Source organism: Calypte anna, chromosome 3 (genome assembly GCF_003957555.1).
Source record: "Calypte anna isolate BGI_N300 chromosome 3, bCalAnn1_v1.p, whole genome shotgun sequence".
NCBI lineage: Eukaryota > Metazoa > Chordata > Aves > Apodiformes > Trochilidae > Calypte > Calypte anna.
In genome coordinates, this window is record NC_044246.1 from 98,793,632 (window position 1) to 98,815,809 (window position 22,178).

The following is a 22,178-nucleotide window of genomic DNA, read 5'->3' on the forward strand; positions in this document are numbered from 1 at the left end:
CTGTGGATACCCAGTCCATTCAAGTGTTCAAGGCCAGGTTGGATGGGGCTTTGAGCATCCTGGTCTGGTAGGGGGTGTCCCTGCTCATGCAGAGAGATTGAAACTAGGTGATCTTTAAGTTCCCTTCCAACCCTAACCTATTTTATAATTCTTCCTTAGAGATGCTGTCATAAATGTAGCTTGCTCCTGTTCATTGGAAGAAAAAGAAGGGGAGCAGATGGGTAAAGTCATAATTTGCTAGTAAAAAGCAAAATTTTCCTAATTGAGCTAGCGTTGGATTAAAATTGTGGGGCTTTCTTACAGAATTGTTTATTTTTGTCTCTTAGTTTATAATATACATAGTTAAAATGCTTCATTTTGCTGTGGAAGGAAGCAATCAAAATATTTGGCTTTGCTTCAGATAAAGATAACATTTTCTAAGTAGCTGTGTGTAACCCTAACAGCAGCTGTGACCTCTATAACTGAGTCAGGGTTCCATAGTGTGGATTAATAATTTGCATTATTATTAGGCCTTGTAGCAGTAGCCAAAGTCACAGCTTGACTCAGTCCAACACAGAACTCTTTGATAGCTAAAATCAAATGAAAGATGTAAATGTAATCTGCCTACGAAACTTGATTATGTTTGCAGCTTGTGACAAGGGAGAACTGCACTCCAGAGCTAGCAAACTCATTCAGTGGTGACAGCGATAAAGTAAAGTTTGTTTTTAATTGTAGTGCATGAAACAGGATGTAAAATTAAGCCTATTTATTGGCTTTAGTCCACAAAAAAATCTCAACTTTCTTTGCAATTGGGGGAAGGTTGGAAATTACTTTTTTAGCAAGCAACATTTTTAAAGTAACTTATATCAGATCAGTCATTCCTTTGGTTGGTTGTTTATTTATGTGAGTCTGTGGCTTGTGCAGAGCCATGGAGTGGTTTTAACCAGGCAAGGACTTCTTAGCATTCAAGATTTTTAATTCTTAGTTTTGAATGTCTCACAATTACATCCTATTGAAATAAATGTGACATAGGTTGCATTTCTGAGGTTCCATCTCAAATGCTGGAGGAGTTTTTTCTTTTTGTTGTTGTTGCTTGGTTGTGTGTTGCTTTGTTTGGGGTGTGTTTTTTTAATTTGTTTTGTTGTGGTGTGGAGTTGTTTTGTTTAGTTTTTCCCCAAACCTAGTATTAGTTTCTAGTATGTTCAGATCAAATAAGTTTTGGAGTTGTACCATATGCCAAAACCTAAATGGGAATTATTTCTCCTCTTCTTTTGCATGTTGTAGAACTGAAATCTGGCTACAAATGTTTACTTGTTGCATTGATTCTGTGTGTATTTGAAATTGGCTCTCTGAATACTTTGTTCCAGGTTCTGTACAACTGGCCACTTTTCTCTTTAGAAGGGATTGGAAGAGTCAGTGAGTTGAGATTTTTTTTTCCTCCTGTTCAGCAACTGAGAAGAGAGTTGGGGACACCATCTACTACAAATGCACAAAGCAACAGGGAAAAGCTGTAGGATTTCAGTAATTAAATGTGCTGGTATGTACTGGCAATGAATTAAGTAGGGAGAGAGGCAGTCCTTGTCTGCTGTTGTGTATTCTGACCTTCACAGAAAAGAGTTAAGCAATTGCTGCATGTGAGTCCTTGTAGCAATAGTTTGTCTTGTGCAAAAGGGTCTCATTGCTGCATAACAAGGTCAGTTCCTAGGCCTTCAGAAGCACAACTTCCACTTTTTCTACTTCTTTTAAATGCAACTTACACAAATTCATTACAACAATACTTGAGAAATTTTCATGCTACTACCTAGATTAAGATGTTACACTGGGGCCTCTAATTTTATCTCTGATCACTGTTTTATTCTTCTGATTCCATCTCCTGCCAAGTGAAACTGGTTCAAAAGCTCCTTCTGTGTTTGCTTTCATCTCACTGTTACTGAATCCTCTTCCCTTGCCAAGAGTTAGAAATTGATCTCTTCCTTCTTTTCTCTTGAATTCTGTCTTGCTTTCTGCATATCTCAATGCAGTTGCACTTGCCTATGAAATCTGCAGGTTGGCTTGAAAACTGCACAACAAGAACTGTGAGCAATGAAGCCACCAAAGAACCAAGCACTTCAGAGGGGACCAGCCTGCTTCATCCCTTTGCCACCACAGTAAAAAGGCAGATTTGCAGCTTGCTGTATTCATTGGTAGTCCATTTAATGCAGCTGTCATAATGCTGAGGTGCTAGCTCCCATTTCTTTAAAGAGTAGAGCCTAGGGCTGAGGAGGTAAAAGCAAGCAAAGAAGTTTTCTCAGGGTCTGTGGAAGGAGCTTCTCTAAAAACTTGGATCCCTCTCAAACCTCACAGCTTACTGCTCTGAGCAAACACCCACTTTTCAACCATGCTTTCTTGAAGCAAAGCCTGAAGCAAATCTCCTCAGAAGAAAACATTTAATTTTGAGTATTAATAGAGAAAATAGGAGAGAGTACAAACTGTCTGAGGCAAGATAATTATATTACCTTATGCACTATGCACAACTTTGCCTGCTTTTTCCATCAGCTAAGGAAGTTTTCAGCCACTGCTGCCATGGCAGGGACTCAGGCCTCCTGGTTATTTCAGGTCACTAGCAGGTATTTGCCCACCCTCCTCAAACCATCTCAGTTGATTTCAATCTACAGTTAGAAATGAAGTCCAGATTGTCACTCATTATTGAAGTGTTGTGCCCAAATGCAAGAGCCTTTGCTGTTGACCAGGGAGTGGGGGAATTCTCTACTCAACAACCTATGCAGCTAATGTTATTTTTCTATGACTTAAATTGGTTCCTTCTATATTGTTTTGTGGTTTCTTTGTTTCCAACTTATTTTTTTTGGTCATCCTTATCAAGCATTTTTGCAAATGGTTAGTCACTTTTGTTCGTTTGCTAACAACCACATAGTTAGAAGCTCCATGTGGTCAGTTTATACTTTATATGGTTTGAACTCCTATTTGGATGTTCCTTGTCTGCATTTCCTTCATATTCAGTTTTTCTTAGACCTTGATCAATGGGATTGGGCTTTTGGTTTTTTTTGTTTTTTTTTTAAATATGGATAGAATATAAATGTGCCTGCAGTTAATCAGTTACTGACCTAGTTGTTGGTCAAATTCTCAAGCTCCCCACTAAGTCAACTGTGTGACTTTACCTATTAGACTTCAGAGGCTTAATGCTCATTTGGATTAACAGCTGGTTCAGGAAGTCTGGCTCAAGAACCTCCCCATTCTCCATTTAGGCCAGAGTTTGTTATAGATGAAAGAAACTCTGGTTTCCCACTCTCTTCTGCATAGTGGGATCTTCCTATACTGCTCTGCTCTGGCCTTCCTCACCTAAATGAGACTGGAAGCCCACCAAGCACCTTTGTTCAAGTTGTGATGCTCTTGCTCCCATTTGTGTTGACTGGCAAAAAGGAGATGCACTGCTCTTGTTTCTCCAATTTTTAAATAAATGCTTGTTTCATCTCTTTTAGAGAAGCTGCAGCCAGCTTATTTGCTCCTTCCTCTTGTTTGTTTTTGAAGTGGCACTGCTTTGCTCTTGAATCTATTTAATTGGTTTCCTGCTGCAAAGAAACTAAAGGGCTGCTCTTGCCAATTAACTGGGGCAAAATACTTATTAGTAGACAATGTAGGCTAAACAAGGATTTCAGGAAAGAAATGTAGGATACCTTTGGTTAAACAGTTGTTCTTTGGTGGGGTATTCTTTTCATTAAATACTGGCCTAGGAATTCAAAGACATTCCAGGGTTCAGTTCCTTCCCTCTGAAAGATTTTTCCTGTTTAGTTTTAATATTGGCAAACTATTCAGTCCTAAAAGCCTGTAGAGCTCTTAACTCCTAGCCAAGCACTTATTATGTTCTGACAGGAAAAAAAAAATAAAGCTAGAGAATGATTGCAGCCCTGTGAAACAGCTTGCTCATGTAATAAGCTATCTTTAGGAACATTAATAGACATATTTTAAATGAAATTTCTATTATTGGCCTCCTAGATTGCTAGTTGCAATAAAGTCAACCAAGAGAGAACAATCAGTTTGAGTTTGTTACTAGGAATATCCAAAAAACAAACCGCAAAAGCTAATTTTAAGCAGTGGGTTGCAATCCATGTTGTTTAGTTTAGAACCTCTTGGTAATTCCTTTCCAAATGTCTCTATTTTAAACTATTTCAGACCGTTGTGGCCACTCTTTCACAGTCTCCTTAACATAAAACACTATGGTGGTCATTAAAGTAAATAGGAAAAAGCAACAATTACAGAACTAACAAAAAAAGATTCATGTCTTATTACAGTAGATTCCCTTAAATAGGGTGGCATGTCTTAAGAGCTGGGTGGGTGGCATGTGTGTTTGTATTGTGTTACTTGACTGGGACAGTAAGGAATAGCTTCATCTCTGATCTTCCCAGAAGTTGAAAAGAGGGCAGGCTTCTGTGGTTTATGTCTTGTTTGGTTTGCAAAAACACGAGTTGCACTTGGAAAGATTCCTGCTATCAAAAATGTTCAACACGTGGCCTTTGAAAAATGAAGAAAATATTTTACCATTTTTAATTCAGCCTTTAAATAATTTGTACAGGGCATTTTTGTTTTAGTAAGGCTATTTTTTTTTTAATTTTTAAACACTGAAATAATGTTGAATGCTTGATGGGACTACTACTGCTTTTTTTAGGCTGCATACAAAAGGGAGGAAGCTACAGAAGTCAGAACTGCTCAGACAAATACTGTTTTTTCTTAAGACTTCCTGACAACCAAGCCGGTCTAGAGAAAAAGGTTGTCCACTAAATTGAGCTACTCATTCATTTTTTGAGGCAGAGGATTTCGTACCAAGGATATTAAAATTGAATTGTTTTTTAACTGCACTGATGTTAATGTCTTAAATTTGTCTTCCACTATGTCATGTACTATGCAAACATAAAAGAAAAAGTAAAAGGTTTCCCACAGAGGTATCTGCAGTCTGAGGGTGATGCAGACACTATTTGGAGTGACAATATGGAACAATACCTGACCTAATGTTTAAGGGAGTTTGGTTACTATTAGCTAAACTGGCTGTGACAGTGCACAGACGCACATGTTAAATTCAGAAAAGGGTTTTGCAGAAGTAACAGAAGACCAAGGTGAGAGTAGATGTTTTACATAAGGAAGGGCATGTCTGTGGAAAGCTGCTAGCTGTTTCCTGGGTATTGCTTTAGTGGTACAAATGTCACCTTGTAGATAAAGGACTGATCACTTGAACTTGTAGAAGCAGCTCATTTTGTGTAGTGTTTAAGGGATATATGGTATGTATCAGTTTTCAAACTAAGTTTTGATGCTTTATTTCCTTTAGGAAGTAAAATGACTTAATTCTGGTACTGTTAACTATCTTTAAAAGCATCCATCAGCACTCACAGAAGAAAGCTCTTCATTTGACTGTTGGTTCTAAAGCTCTTCATAACCCCCTACGATGATGAGCACAAACTTGAGCTGCACTAGAAATGTTTTTTCTCCTTTCCAGAATAAATCAATGCAAATTTCTCTCACTTTATGCTGCATGCCAGATCTCTCTTTGCTGGGAAACAGTGAAGAAATAAGTACATGTTTTCCATCCCTGTGCTCTGCATGCTCTCTGCAGGCCAGCACTGCCACCCACAAGAAGCATGAGTTGAGTTTTGGGATCCTTCCTGCTGCTCTCATGAGCAGGTGGGAGTTGAGGGGTCAAGGAAAGTGCAGGAGGCTGGAACAGAGCCCCAGGCCAGAAACTGTTCCTATCTATGTGCAGAGTGGGATATATCCAGAATGCCAAAACCAAATACCTGTTGCAATGTGTCTGTTAATTTGGGGAAGGGCTTAAGAAGGGTTTATTATGGTCTGAGTGCTAAAAGAACACAGAACATATTAGCAGTCAATTTCTATCCTGTGAGTAGACTGTCACTTTCACCACATATCAATTCTATAGCAAGCTCATGTAGTCTCATCACGCTCAGTGTTTTCACATTGCTTTGTTGTTACCTAAGGTGATCCCTCTTTGGTAGGATGGAGTATATGGGTGTGTAGAAGGTGCAAGGGACTTTATTACAAGTACTTTCTATTTTTCTAGTAATGTAGTGGCATGTAAGGCAACATGCCTTTTGATTTTATTTGTATTTTTATTGCAATTCAAATCAACTATGCTTGACAGCACGTTAGAAATTTTTTATTTAAATTTTTTGGCTTATTCTATACTGAGTCGATATTTTCCTTTAGTAATTTTAGACTTCTGTTCCATTTGGGTAACTCAAAGCCAAGCTTGGCTCAAAGTTTGGATAACAAAGTCAGCATCTTCCACAATATTAAAAGCTAAAAAAAAAAAAATAATAAAAAAAAAATCCTAATCAGCTTCTTACTACATGAATTAATTGGCAGTGAAAACCATTCGCAAATGTAGACCTTCCAGTATTTTGTTCTTAAGGTTTGGGGTATTTTTTTGGTAAATGAGGAAAGAAAAAGTTCAAGCTCCAAAACCATCTTAATTTATTGCAATTAATCAATGACTAAGAGGAGAAAACTAAATGGAAACTAGAAGTAATAAACCAAGGCCCAACACCTGTAGATTTTTAAGAGCTGTGCTCAAGTGTACAAAGTGGGATGGAGAAAACCGCAGTAGCAGTTCTCTGCAGTGTGCTCCTGAATTTCAAGGCCTCTGACTTCTCTGTCCGTGCTATCGAGACAACTGTAACACGAGGAGGGAGCCCTGAAGGAGGGCGGCTCCACTGCGGTGAATGAACCTCTGCTCTTTCTCTTCTCCCCCTTACACTTCCTGCTGTCTGTACATCCCTGAGAGGTTCAACCTTCGGGTTTGTGCTTTCTGCCTTTGCTGCAGAGGCTTCTGCAGTCTCTGCCACGTGCAGATGGGTGCTGCTGCTTTCTGCAGTAAACAGGTTACACGTGTTATCCCACAAACCTTGGGAAATGTGGTGAGGGGAAAAACATCAAGAAAGCAGGAAGCATTAGTCTGCAAAAGTACTATTCCTGTGAAGGATTAGAACTGGGGCAGATGCTGAGGCTAATACGTTATACCTCTGAAAATACTGCAAATGCTGATTCTATCTGTGGAGGGAGAAGGAAAAATATTCAGGCAGCTAAAGCACAGCTCATCCACCCACCAGCCTGTGTGATGTTGCAGATAGCAGCTGACGTGTCTGGGCATGACTGAACTGTGTGAGCTGCTCAGTTCTGCAGTATGTTTGAAGCAAAAGAGGTTATCTTTTAATAAGAGCTTTTTCTTATAACTCAGGTAAAGTTCTAATCACTAGATCATGGCTTTTTGGTGTGTGCAATCCCAGTGTTTCACACTGACATAAGAACTTTCACTGTTGTTTGCTGAGTGCTTTCTAAAGCCTGTGCTAAATGACTGGGCCATTAATAAGGTAAGAAGAAACCAGACCAAATTAAACATCTGCCCCTAATCAAGGCATTATTATAATATAAGAATCTGTTTGCAAGTCCCCTAGCCCATGCAACTGACAAGTCTGTGCCAAGGCATGTGCTGGTTGAATGTCTCATCAGACCATGGAGGACTGTAGTTAGAGCATGTGATGCTGTAGTTTGTGGAAGGAAACTTGAGAACAAACAACACTTTATTCACCAAGGTAACATGGCTGGGATATTAACAGAAGCCATAATATAATAAAATTTTGTAACACTGATTAAAAAAAGACAAATTGCTTCTCTCCCAGAGAGAAGAGGAAAATCTGTCCCAAGCCAGTTTCCTAGTAGGACACCTTGACCTCTCCTGTTTAGTTGCCCTGAGCTATTTTGCCTTGAACCCTGTGCAGGGGACGTGAGACTGAAGAACTGGATTGTGATGAGGATGTGATGTGAAGAAGACTGGCTGCTTCAGGCAGGAGGGAATGAAAGCAACAGCAATGAAAGCAATGAATAAGAAAGGAGGTAAAAAGAAAAAGGGGGAAAACCAAACACAAAACTAAAACACCTTTAAGGAAGATGCAGGGAAACAACTAATTGGATTTAACAGTGCCCAGATTTGAATCCAGAGTTAAGTTTTTTGTACAATATCCTAGCTGATAGTTGTAATTTTTATCATGCGAAACATCAGATGATATGGACAGTTTACTATTTCATGAGAGATGCAGGAATTTTTAAACCTTTTCCTCCATTTACTATTTTTAAATTTGGTGCTACTATTAAGAGAAAATGAGTAGCTAGTACTATTGATCAGGCTAGATACTGTTTGCAGGATGTGCTGAAGCAGGCTGTATCAGTTCTTTTCTCTCATACACTAATCTTACTGACCTGTAATTAGCACATTGCAAAGCCCAGGCCATTGAATTTATTATCAGGAGATTGAATTATTCCATAATTTTGTGTTGTGGCTTTTCTCTTTGTGTGTGTTGTGGGTTTTTTGTTTTGTTTTGTGGAATTTGTTTGTTTGTTTGTTTTCAGCCAGGAAGATAAACAGTGTCTATTCACTATTCACAGGGCAGACCAAAGTCCCTGGAATAACTGTTCCACCTCAAGAAAAGTTTTGTTTCCCATGTACTGTCCTGGCCAGAAGATTGAACTTGCTGACAGTGCTCTAATCCTTGACATGGTCTTTTATCTCTTCTTGACTCAGGCTCTGGATAGTTTAAAGATAAGATCAGAGATGATGAACTTGAAGTTGGTGGTGTATTAACTGTAAGGAATCTGAAGAGTTCATGATAGGCTATGTGTTGCCATGACTTTTCCCAGTATTCTGTACAAGCTGAAGTTTCTTCTGTGTTGAAGAATTACGCCTGAAAACAGGAGCCTGTTATACTGCTGGAAGGCAGAACATGGCTTTACTAGTTGGGGTTGTCTGGAATTGAAAGGATGACTGAGACCTGCTGGAATTATGCAGTTGATTGTAGGGCAAAATTATGAGTTAGCCTTAAGAATTAGGGAGGCATTTGGCAGGATTTGAGAACCGAAGTAAAGCACCAAACTGCTGTAAATTAGTCATCTCTTAAGAGCTCTGTAATTGCAGTCTTCTCTGTGTTAGTTTGTCTAACATCTAGCAGAGAGAATTATTCTAATTTACTTCCCAAGCAGTTTTTTGAGAAGGAAGATTCAGAAACAGCAAATGCAGTGATAGACGTTAGTAACTAACTGGGATTTGTAAGTGAGATACACTAGCTCTGCCTGACAGCTTTTATAACCATAAAATCTACCTAGTAGGTGAATTTATTTATTATTTGTTTCATAGAGGAACTCTTAAAGGACATTATCAGTCTATGGAACACTTATGTAGTAAAAATTGGCAACACCAACCAAAATAATTGCTAACTGGTCAGTTCTGATATTGCTAGTGAAATATGAATCCTCCTGAGGATCCCTGGAAATCCTAGGAACAAGGAAAATTATGTCTATCTCTGACAAAAATGTAACAAATAATCCAGGTTTCAGGATTGCCACTGAGCACTCAGTCACCAGTCTTGATCATGTAAGCTAAAGCCAGTCCCTGGTGACCTAGGGGTGCTGGAGATAGCTATAAAATCACGTGCAGTGAGCCACAGCTGTGGCTACACATGAAGACTCAGAATTGTTTAGGTCACAGAGCCAAAAACATTCACTTAACAGAAGTGGCAGGCAGTGCCAGTTACAGACTGTGGTATAATGGCCTTTCTGAAGATGACTCCACTTCAGAAATATGCATTTTGTTCCATATAAGTGAAATATCTTGAGAAATTTTTGAAGGTCTATATTTTTATATATTTATAAATACTAAATATATAAACCTCACATGCAAATATACTTTTTATTTAAAATACAGAAATAAAACTGCACTGACAAATGTATTTTACTTAATTTAGGAAGAAGTGTGGCCTGGATTATAAATTGTATATATTTTTTATATGCAAATATATTAAAAATCTGTACTATAGCAGATGTTTGTCAGAACTCCAGTTAAAATAATCCAGACTACTAAATGGAATCAAAAAGGGGCAGAAGAAATGAGGACTGGTTTTAAATACCATTTAAATCCCTCCTTTGGAGTAAATTCAGATTCAGATAAATATTCAGATAACTCCTTAAAGCATATGACTAACTGTGCATGATTAACTAGCTGTCTGGTAGGAGAAGGGACTGAATCCCTTTATTTAGACATTAAACTCATCCTTGGTCTAAAGCTGAAATTTAGATTCTGTTGAAAGCTCTATTTTGGGTTTTGATTGGTAAAAAGGCAACTGTTTAAAGAAGTCTGTGTATGACTGTTTTATTCAACCCTATTTTCTAGTCACTTTTTTCACAGGTCATATATCCATGAAGTGTTAACTTGATGCAGTTGCAGCTTAACTGCACAGGGCCAAGAAACACCTGATCATAATGAAATGAGAAAAAAAAATTGTTTTAACTTCTTGAATAACTTCATGGAAGAAAGTTTCATTATTTCCAGACTGCAGAGTTTGTCAGAGATTTTCACATTTTCCATTTCATTGCTTCCTCCAACTTCTTGAATCCTGAAAAAAAAAATAAAAAAAATAATTGCTGTATTCTTGACTTACTAGAAATCGAGTCAGCCATTTGTTCTCATTTGAAAATGTAACCTGTGTAGGCAGACCAAAGACTAAGCATTGCTGTTAGGAAATCCAATTTGTGTTCCCTTAATGAATTAATGGCTGGACAGAAATAATAAAAGATTCCTTTCCCCGCTATGTCCATCTCCCAGAACACATAGGAGTCACATTCTAAATTTTCAGTCATTTCTGTGTCCTTCTGCAGTGGTTCATGGACATGGTTGCAGAAGTAGTCAGGTTGTTTATTTATGAAAAGACTGTTCCGAACAAACCTTTGCTAAAGCTGTTTCCTTGTGCTTCCTACTCTCAGCTTGTTTTGGGATGTTGTCCTACAAAATGATGGGCTGCATTACTCTATTTCTTACAAATTCATTATTGCCACATTTGGACCACAATCTGCAAAAATCTGTAAATGAGGCTGACCTTGAATGCAGTAGAATTTGGAGTGTGCACTGAAGACCATTTATCTTCTTTTCTGTGTCTTTAAATTGGATTTGGAACATCTGTTATCAGAGCCTGTGAAGTGCTGATGCTTGTGCTAAGTAACCAAAACACTAAATATCTACTGAACTACATATTTACTGGGCTAAGATCTGTTCAGTAGGGTGAATTGCACTGTAGTTCTTTACCTTTACTAGCTGTATTTCTTGGGGCCTCCCAGCAGACAGCTGACCAGTAAGACAAAATTTTCTATTGACTGTAGAAAGCCTTCAGCATGAGGGAACACCAGTAAATATTTTTCCATATATTTTTTTTCTAGAGACCTTTGAAGTTGCCCTCTCTTTCTTGATGTTATTTTGCATTGCTCCTGAAGCATTGCACATCACTAGAAAGCAGGGGTATGTAATCTGAAGCCATGTGAGACCACAGCTAGGAAATAGTAGGAATTTTAAGCTGATTTTGACAGAAGGCAGCTTTTTCTCTGCTGTTTACTTGGGTGGGTTTTTTGTTTGTTTATTTTAAATTTTTTTTAAGCATCATTAAGGAACATAGAATCTTACTATATGGTTGCCACAGTGTGCCAGTTGATTATGAAGCAAAATCTAGTCTGTTCTTTGGAAGCCTTCATTTGTTGCATTTTTCTCCATGGATACCCAGCAGAGATGTTCCACTGGGATGTGGTGGCTTTCTGTATAGGATTCCCAAAACTAGGTGGAGGATTACTTGATCTCTGCTTTAATGCCACCAAAGACAACAGATATTTATTCCAATACAAATAAATGTAAGATTTCATTATCAAAGCTAAAGACTGTTTTAAAGTTGATTTTAGTGTGCAGTTGAGGTTGTAATGATTGTGTGTGCATATAACGCTGCAGCAAGCTAAAGAGAAAGGTAAAGTGATACAATACTGTCTTGTACTATTTGTACTCTATGTGAAATAGTGACATATAAAAAATAAATATAAGACTAATGTGGAACTTGTTTTCTTTGGCGAGCTGTGGGATAGAAGTCAACTAAGCATTTTTTTAATGTACCCTATGAATGGAGTCAATCAGCTTGTGCTGCACATATTCCTGTCTCAGCAGAAGGTGTTTGGCAAGGAAGGGTGTTCAGAAATGACTCTGCTGCCATTTGAAGCTGCAGTTTTTGCTTTCTGTTCTCACCCTGACTTAGCCTGTCATGCATTACATGCCAACTGTACTGGGCAGCTAGTTTCCACTGGCCTGGTAGAAGCCAGCTTGAAATAACCTTTATTTGATTCACTTTTTCTTTGCAGAGAAGGCAAAAAGGGTAAATGTTTCCCAGTGAGATGTTACTGCAGTATAGGGCTGCAAAAGAGGAATTACCACAGGGATACCAGTAAGACTCTGAAAGTGTTGGGAATTAGGGGACAAGTGTAAGCCTTGCTGTCTCCTTTATCATCACATATTGACCAACCAGTGGTTTAATACAGTCAAAAAAAAAAGCAAATCACATTGTATCAATATATTTGAACTTAAAATTGTGGCAGATTTTACATATTTGTCAGAGAACTTGCTATGATTTTGGTCTTTCCAGGGTGTGCAAGCATGTCCTTAACTTAAATTTATCCCTCTTCATTGTTCATCTCCTAGTTTTATCTGCTGCCATGAGCAATAAATATGCAATGAACTGGGCAGTACAAGCAAAGGCCATACAAACTACTGGTGAGCAGAGTTAGTTCAGATGTGTTTGATCACTGCTTCTCTAATACTACGTTAGTCTACCTAACTTTTCAACCAAAGTTTGGAAGAAAATTGGTTTTGCTGGTATTTTGTGCTAAATGAAAAAGCAGTGGCAAATGCCAATAAAGACAACCCAGTAGCCCTTAAAATCTTGGACTTATATTCGTATCACCATGTCAGACTTTCACTTTGCAGTCTCAAAGAAGACTGCACAGCACAAGTTTTGTGACATGGATCTGTTATTCATGTGCTGTTCTGCAGGACTATTTTATGCTTCCTTTGAAACATTGTGCAGCCTGTGTGTGGGCTTTTGGAGGAAGTCATCCAGAGCATCCCTGGGAGTGGGGTTGTTTAATCTTTTTTCTCTCCTCCCTTATGGTTGCACTAGTAATAAGTATTATTAGGCTCTTCTTTTTTTGGTGTCCTTTATGTACTTTTTAAAGGGCATCTTCTAATGAGTTAGACTGAATGGAAGGCTAAGTTAAATGCTCTGAAACAAAGTGAAGATTTCAGGGACCTTGATGTAGTCATGTCCACAATGAATTGAATATCAAAGACTCAGACTTCACAAACACTTCTTTGAACTCTCCATGTGATTTGTTTGGGGTGAAAAAAGTACATTTTGCCTGATCATCTGCCTGAACCTAGTCTAATAAGCATAAAAGTATTTGTTGCAGTTCTGAAGGTCTTAGTAAGTTCGCAGACAATGACTTAGATATAAGCAGTTGCTGCCAATAAAAGAAGCTGTAACCATAGTTGAAGCAGCCTGACTGCCTGAGTGGGGAAGGTAAGGAACCAGTTAATAATGAGAGGGTGGGGATGAAGTAATTTGGACCTCTCAGCAGCCCCAGGATATTGATTTCCCACACTTGGGAGTTCAATATCACAGTGACAAAACAATGCTAGTAAATATGTTGTTAAGACTGGATGTACTACACAAATTACCCCAAATGTCTGGGGATGTGTGTGATAGTTTTGTTTTGTTTCTTTGGGGTTTTTTTCTTTCCCCCATGTATGTAACTAGTAAATTATCTTTCCTCTTTGTTGGAATGCATTTGTTATTTGTGAAATCTTGTTTCTGGTTAGTCATTTGACAACTGGGCCCTGAAGCCTAGGATAAAGATACTCAGCATGGTCCTATTCTATTGCTGTCTTGAGGGTGATATATAGGTATTATAGCCTCTTTTTAGAGGCTCTTATTTGCCCCAGATGGTTGTTTCTACAACAAAGTTGTGCTGTTTGCATGTAGCCAGGATTGGGAGGAAAATGCAGGCTAGAACTCGGAGTGTACTCAGAATATTTATTATTATCTCTAGAATCAACGTAGCAAACTGATCTGTCATGCTTTTAGGAACAAAAATATCTGGCTCTGAGCTGCAATATCATTAGGCTGGAAAAAGGGGCATGAGAGATGCTTGGTTCATGAATGACCTTGTGATTCTCATCTGGGTAGCTGAAGTTGGGGGGGGGGGAGGAGGGGCTAAGTAATGTATTTTCAGTGATGAGGAATGCATTAAGTGATAGGTAATCAATGCTGGTGAAAGAAAGCTTGTAACTAGTGGCAAGAACTGGGAATGAGATTTTTGCATGCAGAATGTCAGACAAAGAAAAGTCTGTGACCTAAGGCTGCTTCCTGATTGCTCTTGTATTTTGTCAGGGTTATTTCCTTTTGCTTGCTAAGTGCATGTTTTATCAGGCAGAGGATGTATAGGCTGCTCCAAATGCTTACACTGTCACATTAACCATTGTAGTTAATAGTTTTTTCCCAAATAGCTATTGGGCAGCAGCTGACAATGAGATTTCCAGTGGCAGAAATGTACTGAATATCAATAAAACCAAGTGATAGAGTATTTTTATGCTGTTTTTCAGACGGTACTGCAATGACTACAGCAAGATATAGGCCTACCTGGGACTTGGTACTTGACCCATTAGTGTCCTGCAAGCTCTGCCTTGGTGAATATCCCGTGGAGCAGATGACAACAATAGCACAATGCCAATGCATCTTCTGTACCCTGGTGAGTGGTGGGGTTTTTTTGTTTGCTTGTTTGTTTCTTGGTGGGATCTTTTTATTTTGTGGGTTTTTTTGTGGTGTGGTGTTTTTTTTGCTGTTGTGTTTTGGGGTTCTTTTGGTTTTCTAATAGCCATAAAAATAAAGCATTATTTTTAACTGAAAAATCCTGTGGTTTTGCTCAGTAGGTTTCACCTGAAGTATTGATGCTACAGTGAAAATAAATATTGTTCTTGTGTACTTGACACAAATGCTAGGGAGTAAACTTCTTCAGTTTTCCTATTTAAAAAAATATATATTTACTCAGCACATCCATGTACTATTGTATGCAGTTACCTCCTTACCAAAGTTCTTCACATTTTCTCTTTCATGTATCAGTGGCTTGAATTTGGGGTGGTTTCAGTTTGCTGTCTTTGGTTGTTCTTGGCTTTTGTTTGTTTTTTTTTTAACTTTATCCCAAAGTCTTTTCGGAACAGAGCCATGCACACACTTGTAACTTGAAAAATATTTAATACAGATTTACTCTATCATAATTAAAATCACATAACATTTTCAGTACCCTATTGCACAAATGTGTGCCTAGAACATAAAGAATCTTGTCAGTTAAGTATAAAACACTGTTTGCTGAATGCAAGCGTAGTAAGTAGCAATGACCATTATCACAGTAAATTGGAATTGCTAATTTACAGAGAAACAAAAGTAGTAGTTTTCCACCCCTAATGATCCAGGATGAAAATGTTAAATCATTTAATATTGCAATGGGTGTGGGTACACAAAAAAAGATATACTGTAGGTTTAGCAGTGGAAAAATTACAATAATATCAGTAAGAATAAAATTTTTGCGTTACAAAGTCAAAGACTTTACCACTGGGTCATAAACCTTGAGAAATAACATTCAGATCAGGTGATTTTTGTTTTGAAAATCCTTTCAACAGGTCAGTTTCTCTTACATGTAGTATTCTAAAAGCTCTAAGTTGTCATAACCAACTTTAATTGGTGTTCCATGGGAAAATAGTAAGCTAGTACACAGGCAAACAGGTACAGACTGTTGCCACAATGTGCCTGTCCAATTAAAAAATAAACATTACTTTGTTAAGCACTTTGAAACAAGTGTTTGTTCGGGCATGCAAAAATATATCAAATAACAGGCTGTGTGAAAAACACAGTAATAGGATTTTTGAAAACTGTCCTCTATTGCACAATGGATATTTCTGGTATTTACAGTTTCGTTTTCGGTGTTTCTCCCAATTGCCTGGACATGGAGAATATTTTAATTTCATATTTCAGTAACAGCTACTTCAGTGACACTAGAAAAGTTGGGTTACTAGGTACATCTTTTCACATTCAACTTCTTCCCTCTGACTACTGCTGCTTTCACTGATCTTCTATTTCTTCTTGGTAGAATCCTTTTGAGTCAAGACTTTGGATTGAGTCTATGTACAGTAAGGCCACTACATTATTCTAGGATAGGCAGAAATACAATTGGAGAATTTTTTGACCATCTCATTTTTGTTCTTAATGGATCAATATTTAATTTTGTCATGGCTTCTTAGATTGCTTACATAAAAACAAGGTAATGGGCCTCTGCAATGATATGAACAAAAGAGGAAAAGTAGTGTCTGGTGGAAGTGTGAAAATTATTTTTGCTGCAGTTCTGACTGCTAGCTCTGGCCTCTCTGTCTAAATCACAGCAAACAGACAGCATGAGTATGAATTGGAAAAGGTTCTTTCAAATGCAGTGCTACTGGTATGAAGGTAGACCTTGAATCAGAAAATCATAGGCTTGTTTGGGTTGTAAAGGGACCTAAGGATCATCTATTTCCAACCCCCCTGCCATGGGCAAAGACACCTACCACTAGATCAGTTTGGTCAAAGCCCATCTGACCTGACCCTGAACTCTTTCAGGGATGGGGCATCCACAGCTTCCCTGGGGAGCCTGCATCAGTATCTTACCACACTCACACTAAAGAATTTTTTCCTAATGTCTAACATAAGTCTATGATCTTCCAGTTCAAAGCCATCATGTCTTCCTTCAAGCCAGGGCAGAACCAGTTTTCTCTCTAGTAGTGCTGCTTTTTAGTTAAACCTCTAAGTAACTTCACCTGCTAAAATTACAGAATGTTTTCAGTCAGTTTCTGCTTCTAGGACTGGAAATGCTTGATGTTTATAGATGCTGCTGGAGAATGCTATGCAGGATCCAGGCCACTGCTTGGTTTGGCTAAACTTCTTATGCTCTGGAAAAAAAAGGGAAGGAGGGGGTCAATCCTGTGACTCTCCTTTGAAGAGGAGCAGACCGGACATGTGACCAAAATTGACCAACTGAAATATTCCATCCTATATGCCTCATACTCTGTATAAATATAACAGAACACAAGAGTCAAGTTCTTTGTCCATGGCCAGCATCCTGGGAGGACTACATCTATTCTTCTACTTTTGATCCCAGTCCATGTATTCCTGCATCTATCTCCTGTCTGCTGCTTAGTCGGGAAAGTCTGGGACTTTCCCAGAGTGAGACCTGCACCTTTGTGGTGATGAGAATTTTACTGGGGTTTGAAACATGATAGTGGGTTAGTGTTTCATTATTATTTTTCATCATTATGGTTTCATGAAAGCTGTGCAGTTTAGTTTCCAGCCTGTAATTCTCTCTGCCTTCTTGTTTTTCCTTTCCCACTCGGGGAAGAGAAAAAGTTAACAGAGAGCATCAGTCAGTTGTTTAATTACCATCTCTGTGTGAAACCACGACAGATCAACATACAGATTTCTTAGTCCCGTAATATTCTGCAAATCTTTATTCTGTATAACCACAGAAGTGCTGTGGTAACAATCTCATGAAGGCTTGTCTCTTCCAGTAACACAACTTTGCTATTTGGAAAGATAGATTTGGGACAATGTTTCCTCTGGCAGAGATTTGTTTGCATTGAATAGAGCAGACTGCCACTCCTCTGATAAGGCTCAGACATTATGATTTCCCATCATATTCTTTTGCCAGCTGTGGCTGTTAGTAATAATCTCCATTATTGTTTTATTGTTGGGATCATTAATGTTCATACAATGCTGTGTGCTTTGAGTTTTGTAGATCTCATCAATTAGGAATGTATCCATTGTTGGATTGCTCAAGGCACCAGGGGAACAAAAGTCTGAAGAGTAGAAATGAAAACAAACTGTGTGCTGTTGGCTACTTGTTTGGCTCTTTTTCTGAGTATTCTCAAGGGGCAAACTAATCTCCTTTCAGGAATCATGTCAGCATCAGGACCAATCTTAAGTGTAGTTCTCAAATTTCAGACCAAAATGTCAACATGTCTTTCTGTTAAATCACTTTTTCCTTCTTAAATAGCACACAATAGATGGCCAGTAGCCTTAAATTTCAAGGTAGTCACTGAGCAGTTGCTTGCACCAAGAGAAGTAGTGGAGTTTGCACGTTTTCCTCAGAAAGCATTCCTTCTGACACATTTCTTTATGAAAGGAATGGGAGAGTAAAGACAGCAGAGCATCACTTCAATATTTTTTTTTTTTTTATTCGTTACTGAACCAAAAGTATTAAGTTTTAACTTAACCTTTTTTTTTGTTTTTGAGGGTGAGTAGGAAATGGGGAGGCAGAAAATTTAGTCTAATTCCTTCCTGAAATTCTGACCATTTCATAATTTATGATGAAATTCTCACGTGTCTTAAAAGACAATGTCCTCTTAATGTGTTACCAGCTGTATATGTACTAAATTTACAACAGGTTGTGTTCCAGCTGACATTCTTGCATGGAAGTCTGTTAGTTGCTGTAATGTATTGTGATTCAGAATTATATGTATATGTGTGTATAACTTCTATGTATATAAATATGCACACAGAAGTCCTAAAGGTGCTGCAAATACAGTAATGCTGCTACTCTTACTCAAGAAAGGCTTATGTGAAGCCAAGAGGAGCTTGGATGGTGCAGACCCCTTCAAGGTTTTACGCAATGTTGATCTTTCTGGTACTAAAGAAGTCTTTGCCTCCACTTTCCATGTTTAAAGATCAGTCAAGCAGACAGTCCAGACAAAGAAATATCTAAAAGAAGAATGAAGCCTGAGGAAGAACTTTGGAAAAAAATTTTGATTGCTTATCTGCAAATCTACCTTCTTACCAATAGAAGGAAAGAATTCAGTTCATTCTTTCATACACTTTTCATACATGAAAGACCTACAATCAAAAAGGAAAAAAAACCCAAACAAAACAACATTAATATTAAGACTTCCTTTCTGATTGTATGTGATTTCTTGTTAGCCAGCTGTGGGCAGGTAGATAGCTTTGTGGTGTTTGAAAGGTGTACTGCTATGCTAACTTTGTATTTCTTCAGTAGATACTTGTACTTTGGTATCTACCAATAGGCTCTGCCTTAAACCCTTGAGACAACTGGTTAGTATTCCCTGGACCTATAAATGTCTCTGAGTTTGGCAGCACTGTGACTGAAGTCTATATCTAAGTGTATTCTGTCTCAAGCAGCACAAAGGAAGTGGGTAGCAGTAGAGTCCTGCCATCACTATCCTCCTTTAGCCAGGTTTACTTCATTTGCCTAATTGCGACTGTTCATGTACTTAATCCTAGTCACACCCCTAATTAAGCTTGTTCCCAGACTGAAGATTTGAAAGGAAGGGAAGACTCTGATCAGCAAGGCAAATATCATTGGTTGTAACTGGCAACAAGATTTTTTCTTGATGCCATTACTGATAGGAAGCACATAGAGCTTTGCTGGTCTCTTGAGTTGAAAAACAAGAAAAAGCACAATTTACAGTGTTCTTCCTCTTGCTAAATGAAGCATCAGCTTCTGCTTCCCTTGGGTAAGGCAAACAAGGATGGGAGCTGGTGGGCTCCCTACCTTCCTTATTTACAACAGTCTCTGCTTGCCAAGGGAAAGCTGCCTTAGCAGCACAGGCTGAGGCCAGGCTGTCCCCCACCTCTACCCAGAGGAGAAGGCGAGGGGAAAACCTAATGGCTCATTCTATCAAGCTTTGGGTAGTTTTTAGCAACTGTAATGTTTTCCTGTTTCCTACCAGTTGCTGGCAAAGCTTAGAGCTTGCTGCTTGTGCTCACTACCCCCAAGCCATAGAGATATTAATCTTGACATGTGATGTGTCAGAGAAGCTTTCTGGTTAGTGGTCACTCTGTTTGCATAGCAATTCACATGGAGGTCTGGGTTCTGACTTGCCTTGTACATACTGTGATGACAAGACTCCTTGATTCAAATAATAAACTTGCCTGGTTACAGAGTAATTTAGATACAGTTATTACTTGAAAACTCTGAGTGAAAACTAAACCTGATCCAGAACCTTCATTTCTCCCCTCTCCTGTGTGATGTTGCTAAACGTGATTAATATCTGTCTTCATCTGGGTGATGAAAAAACTGGCTCATTTTTGTTTGCATAGTGCTTAGAATGTGAAAGTGAAAGGCATTTTATTTGCTGCGGGTGTATTGCCCTCCCACACACAAATACTCATTCTGTTCTGAAATAGAATAAAATTTTCTCAACCAACCATATAAGGGAAGACTGAATTTCTTATTTTTTCTGCCTCCTGAATGTTTGAGTTTCATCCTGCATATGCTGGCATGTGGAAATAAATTTTGTTTTGTAAAGTGTACTCTGTCTCTACCAATTGTACCAATCTGATTAAGTCAGATCAAGCATCTTGTGCAAGGTAATGGAGGGGTAAAAATCCAACATGAAAAAAATGTTTAAATGGACATCCACTTGAAATATTTTTTTCTAAGACAAAGATACTAATGAACCACAAGATACTATCCTTGTCTTGTTTGACCCTTCTTGTCAACTATCTATTAAAGTGGAATATTAAGAAAAATTGTTCCTTTTCTCCCTGATTTACAGTACACTGTTGTATAAAAATGTGTACATAAACCCATTGAAAAAAAAACAACAACCCACAATTTCAGAGGATAGATGACTTTAGGTTTTCATTATATTTCCTTTCTCTACTATGACATTCAACAAGAAGCAGGCACTTGTTTTTCAGGTTCATGTAGTTCCTGCTCTTTGGTCCTGCTTCTGATTTCCACAGCCATTGATTGCTGTGTATCAAAGGACATTTGCCATGGCCTAACATTTCTCAAGCTGGATAAGTCAATAGTTCTCATCTTCTAGGGATAGCTCCCACTGAAAATACTTCATCCTTGATTGTACATACATTTCTTCTTGCTTAACCTTCATCATCTGTTGACTGATGGCCTGATGCTGAGCTCCCTTTAGTCAACCAGGCACAGTGACACAAAGGCAGAGGAATGGGAGGCTGTGCTCAAGCTGAGGGTTGCTGTGCCTCATCTCTACCATGAATACCTGCTCTGTGCCTTGTTCGCCTCCGTTAAGGATGTACCAGGGACTGCTGTGCTATTTGGGTGTACTGTCAGAAACCATTTGGCAGAGGCAGAGCCAAAATGGCAAAAATCTGCCCTGCTGCTCCCAGGCTAAATCAACAGCTGTTTCCACTGGCTTCAGTGGCATTTGCAGGTTGCTGGCCCTTTCCTATCATGAGATTCTACCAGCTGATGGGAGCACAAAGTCTTTTGAATAAGACCCGTTTTTACAGCTTGGAAAAGGATGATCAGATGTTTTATCTTGACACATGGAAGCACATGGGTTGTGCTTCTCTTCCCCAGCGGCTCCAGACAAGATGATGTGACTGGATGTAATGTGACAACACAGGCTCTAGCAGGGCTGCAGAGTAGCTGGTACAGCCTTTAAAAACTGGTAACATTAGAAAAAGACACTTATCCTTGATGCTTTGGAACAAAAAAGCATCTTTAAAAAGAAGTCAAGTGTTGAGCAGGTAGAGATAAGAATCTTGTTGAACAGTTTTTTCAAATTATTTGGTACTTTAGGGGAAAATGTTAACCATCTGTGACATTATCAATCTCTAGTCCTGGCTGAGGTGTCTTTCTCAGTGTGTACCTTGTGTTCACAACACAGACGACCAAATTTGGGCACTAGATATTTCCCTGCTGCAGAGCCCTGGAAAGCCTTGCAGATGCTTGTCTTTGTATGCTTGTGTAGCATGATTTTTGTTGCCTTTGCTACAAAAAAAAGGACATGAAGAGCAGCCATGTGAGACTTCTGTTACTGCATTCAAATTTGTAGATTCGAAGTGCTGCCTGTCAAGACAAGTGACTATTTGCCCCTGTGTTTTATTCTTAAGCTTGATGGATCAACTCCAGGGTTAATAAAAAATGGGATTTTGGTAGTGAAGATTACTTTCAAAGAGGTTTATCTTTGAGAATATGTCTATACAAGTGGAAATTATCTATTAAAATTCCAAGTACTGTTGAAAACATTAACATCTGTCTGTGAAATCTAAGTGGTTTCTGAGGATGAATATAGCTTGTGTTCTTGAATTTGGTCAGTGTAGCTGACAGTATGTCTAATAAAAAAGAAAGAAAAGGGTCAGTCCCATAGTCATGTGTATCCTCAAACAGCTCTCTGTAGTAAGTGTGCATAGATATTTTCCAGTAAATTACTTAACAACCATGTAGGATTAGAGTGATACTAAAAAGCCAAAATGAGAATTATA

At 38.5% G+C, this 22,178-nt stretch overlaps 1 protein-coding gene across 6 annotated transcripts in view; it reads left to right on the forward strand.

The window, feature by feature from the left end:
• RNF144A (ring finger protein 144A) overlaps positions 1–22,178 on the forward strand; it is a 63,460-nt gene that overhangs the window by 21,923 nt on the left and 19,359 nt on the right. For 5 of the 6 annotated variants that reach the window (XM_030447034.1, XM_030447035.1, XM_030447036.1 and 2 more), the window contains one exon: positions 14,495–14,640. In XM_030447034.1, the coding sequence (XP_030302894.1) occupies positions 14,506–14,640 (135 nt within the window). In that variant the 5' untranslated portion in view covers positions 14,495–14,505. Of the gene's footprint in view, positions 1–7,782; positions 7,876–14,494; positions 14,641–22,178 lie in introns of those variants that run through there. The other variant, XM_030447033.1, reaches the window with a different exon arrangement.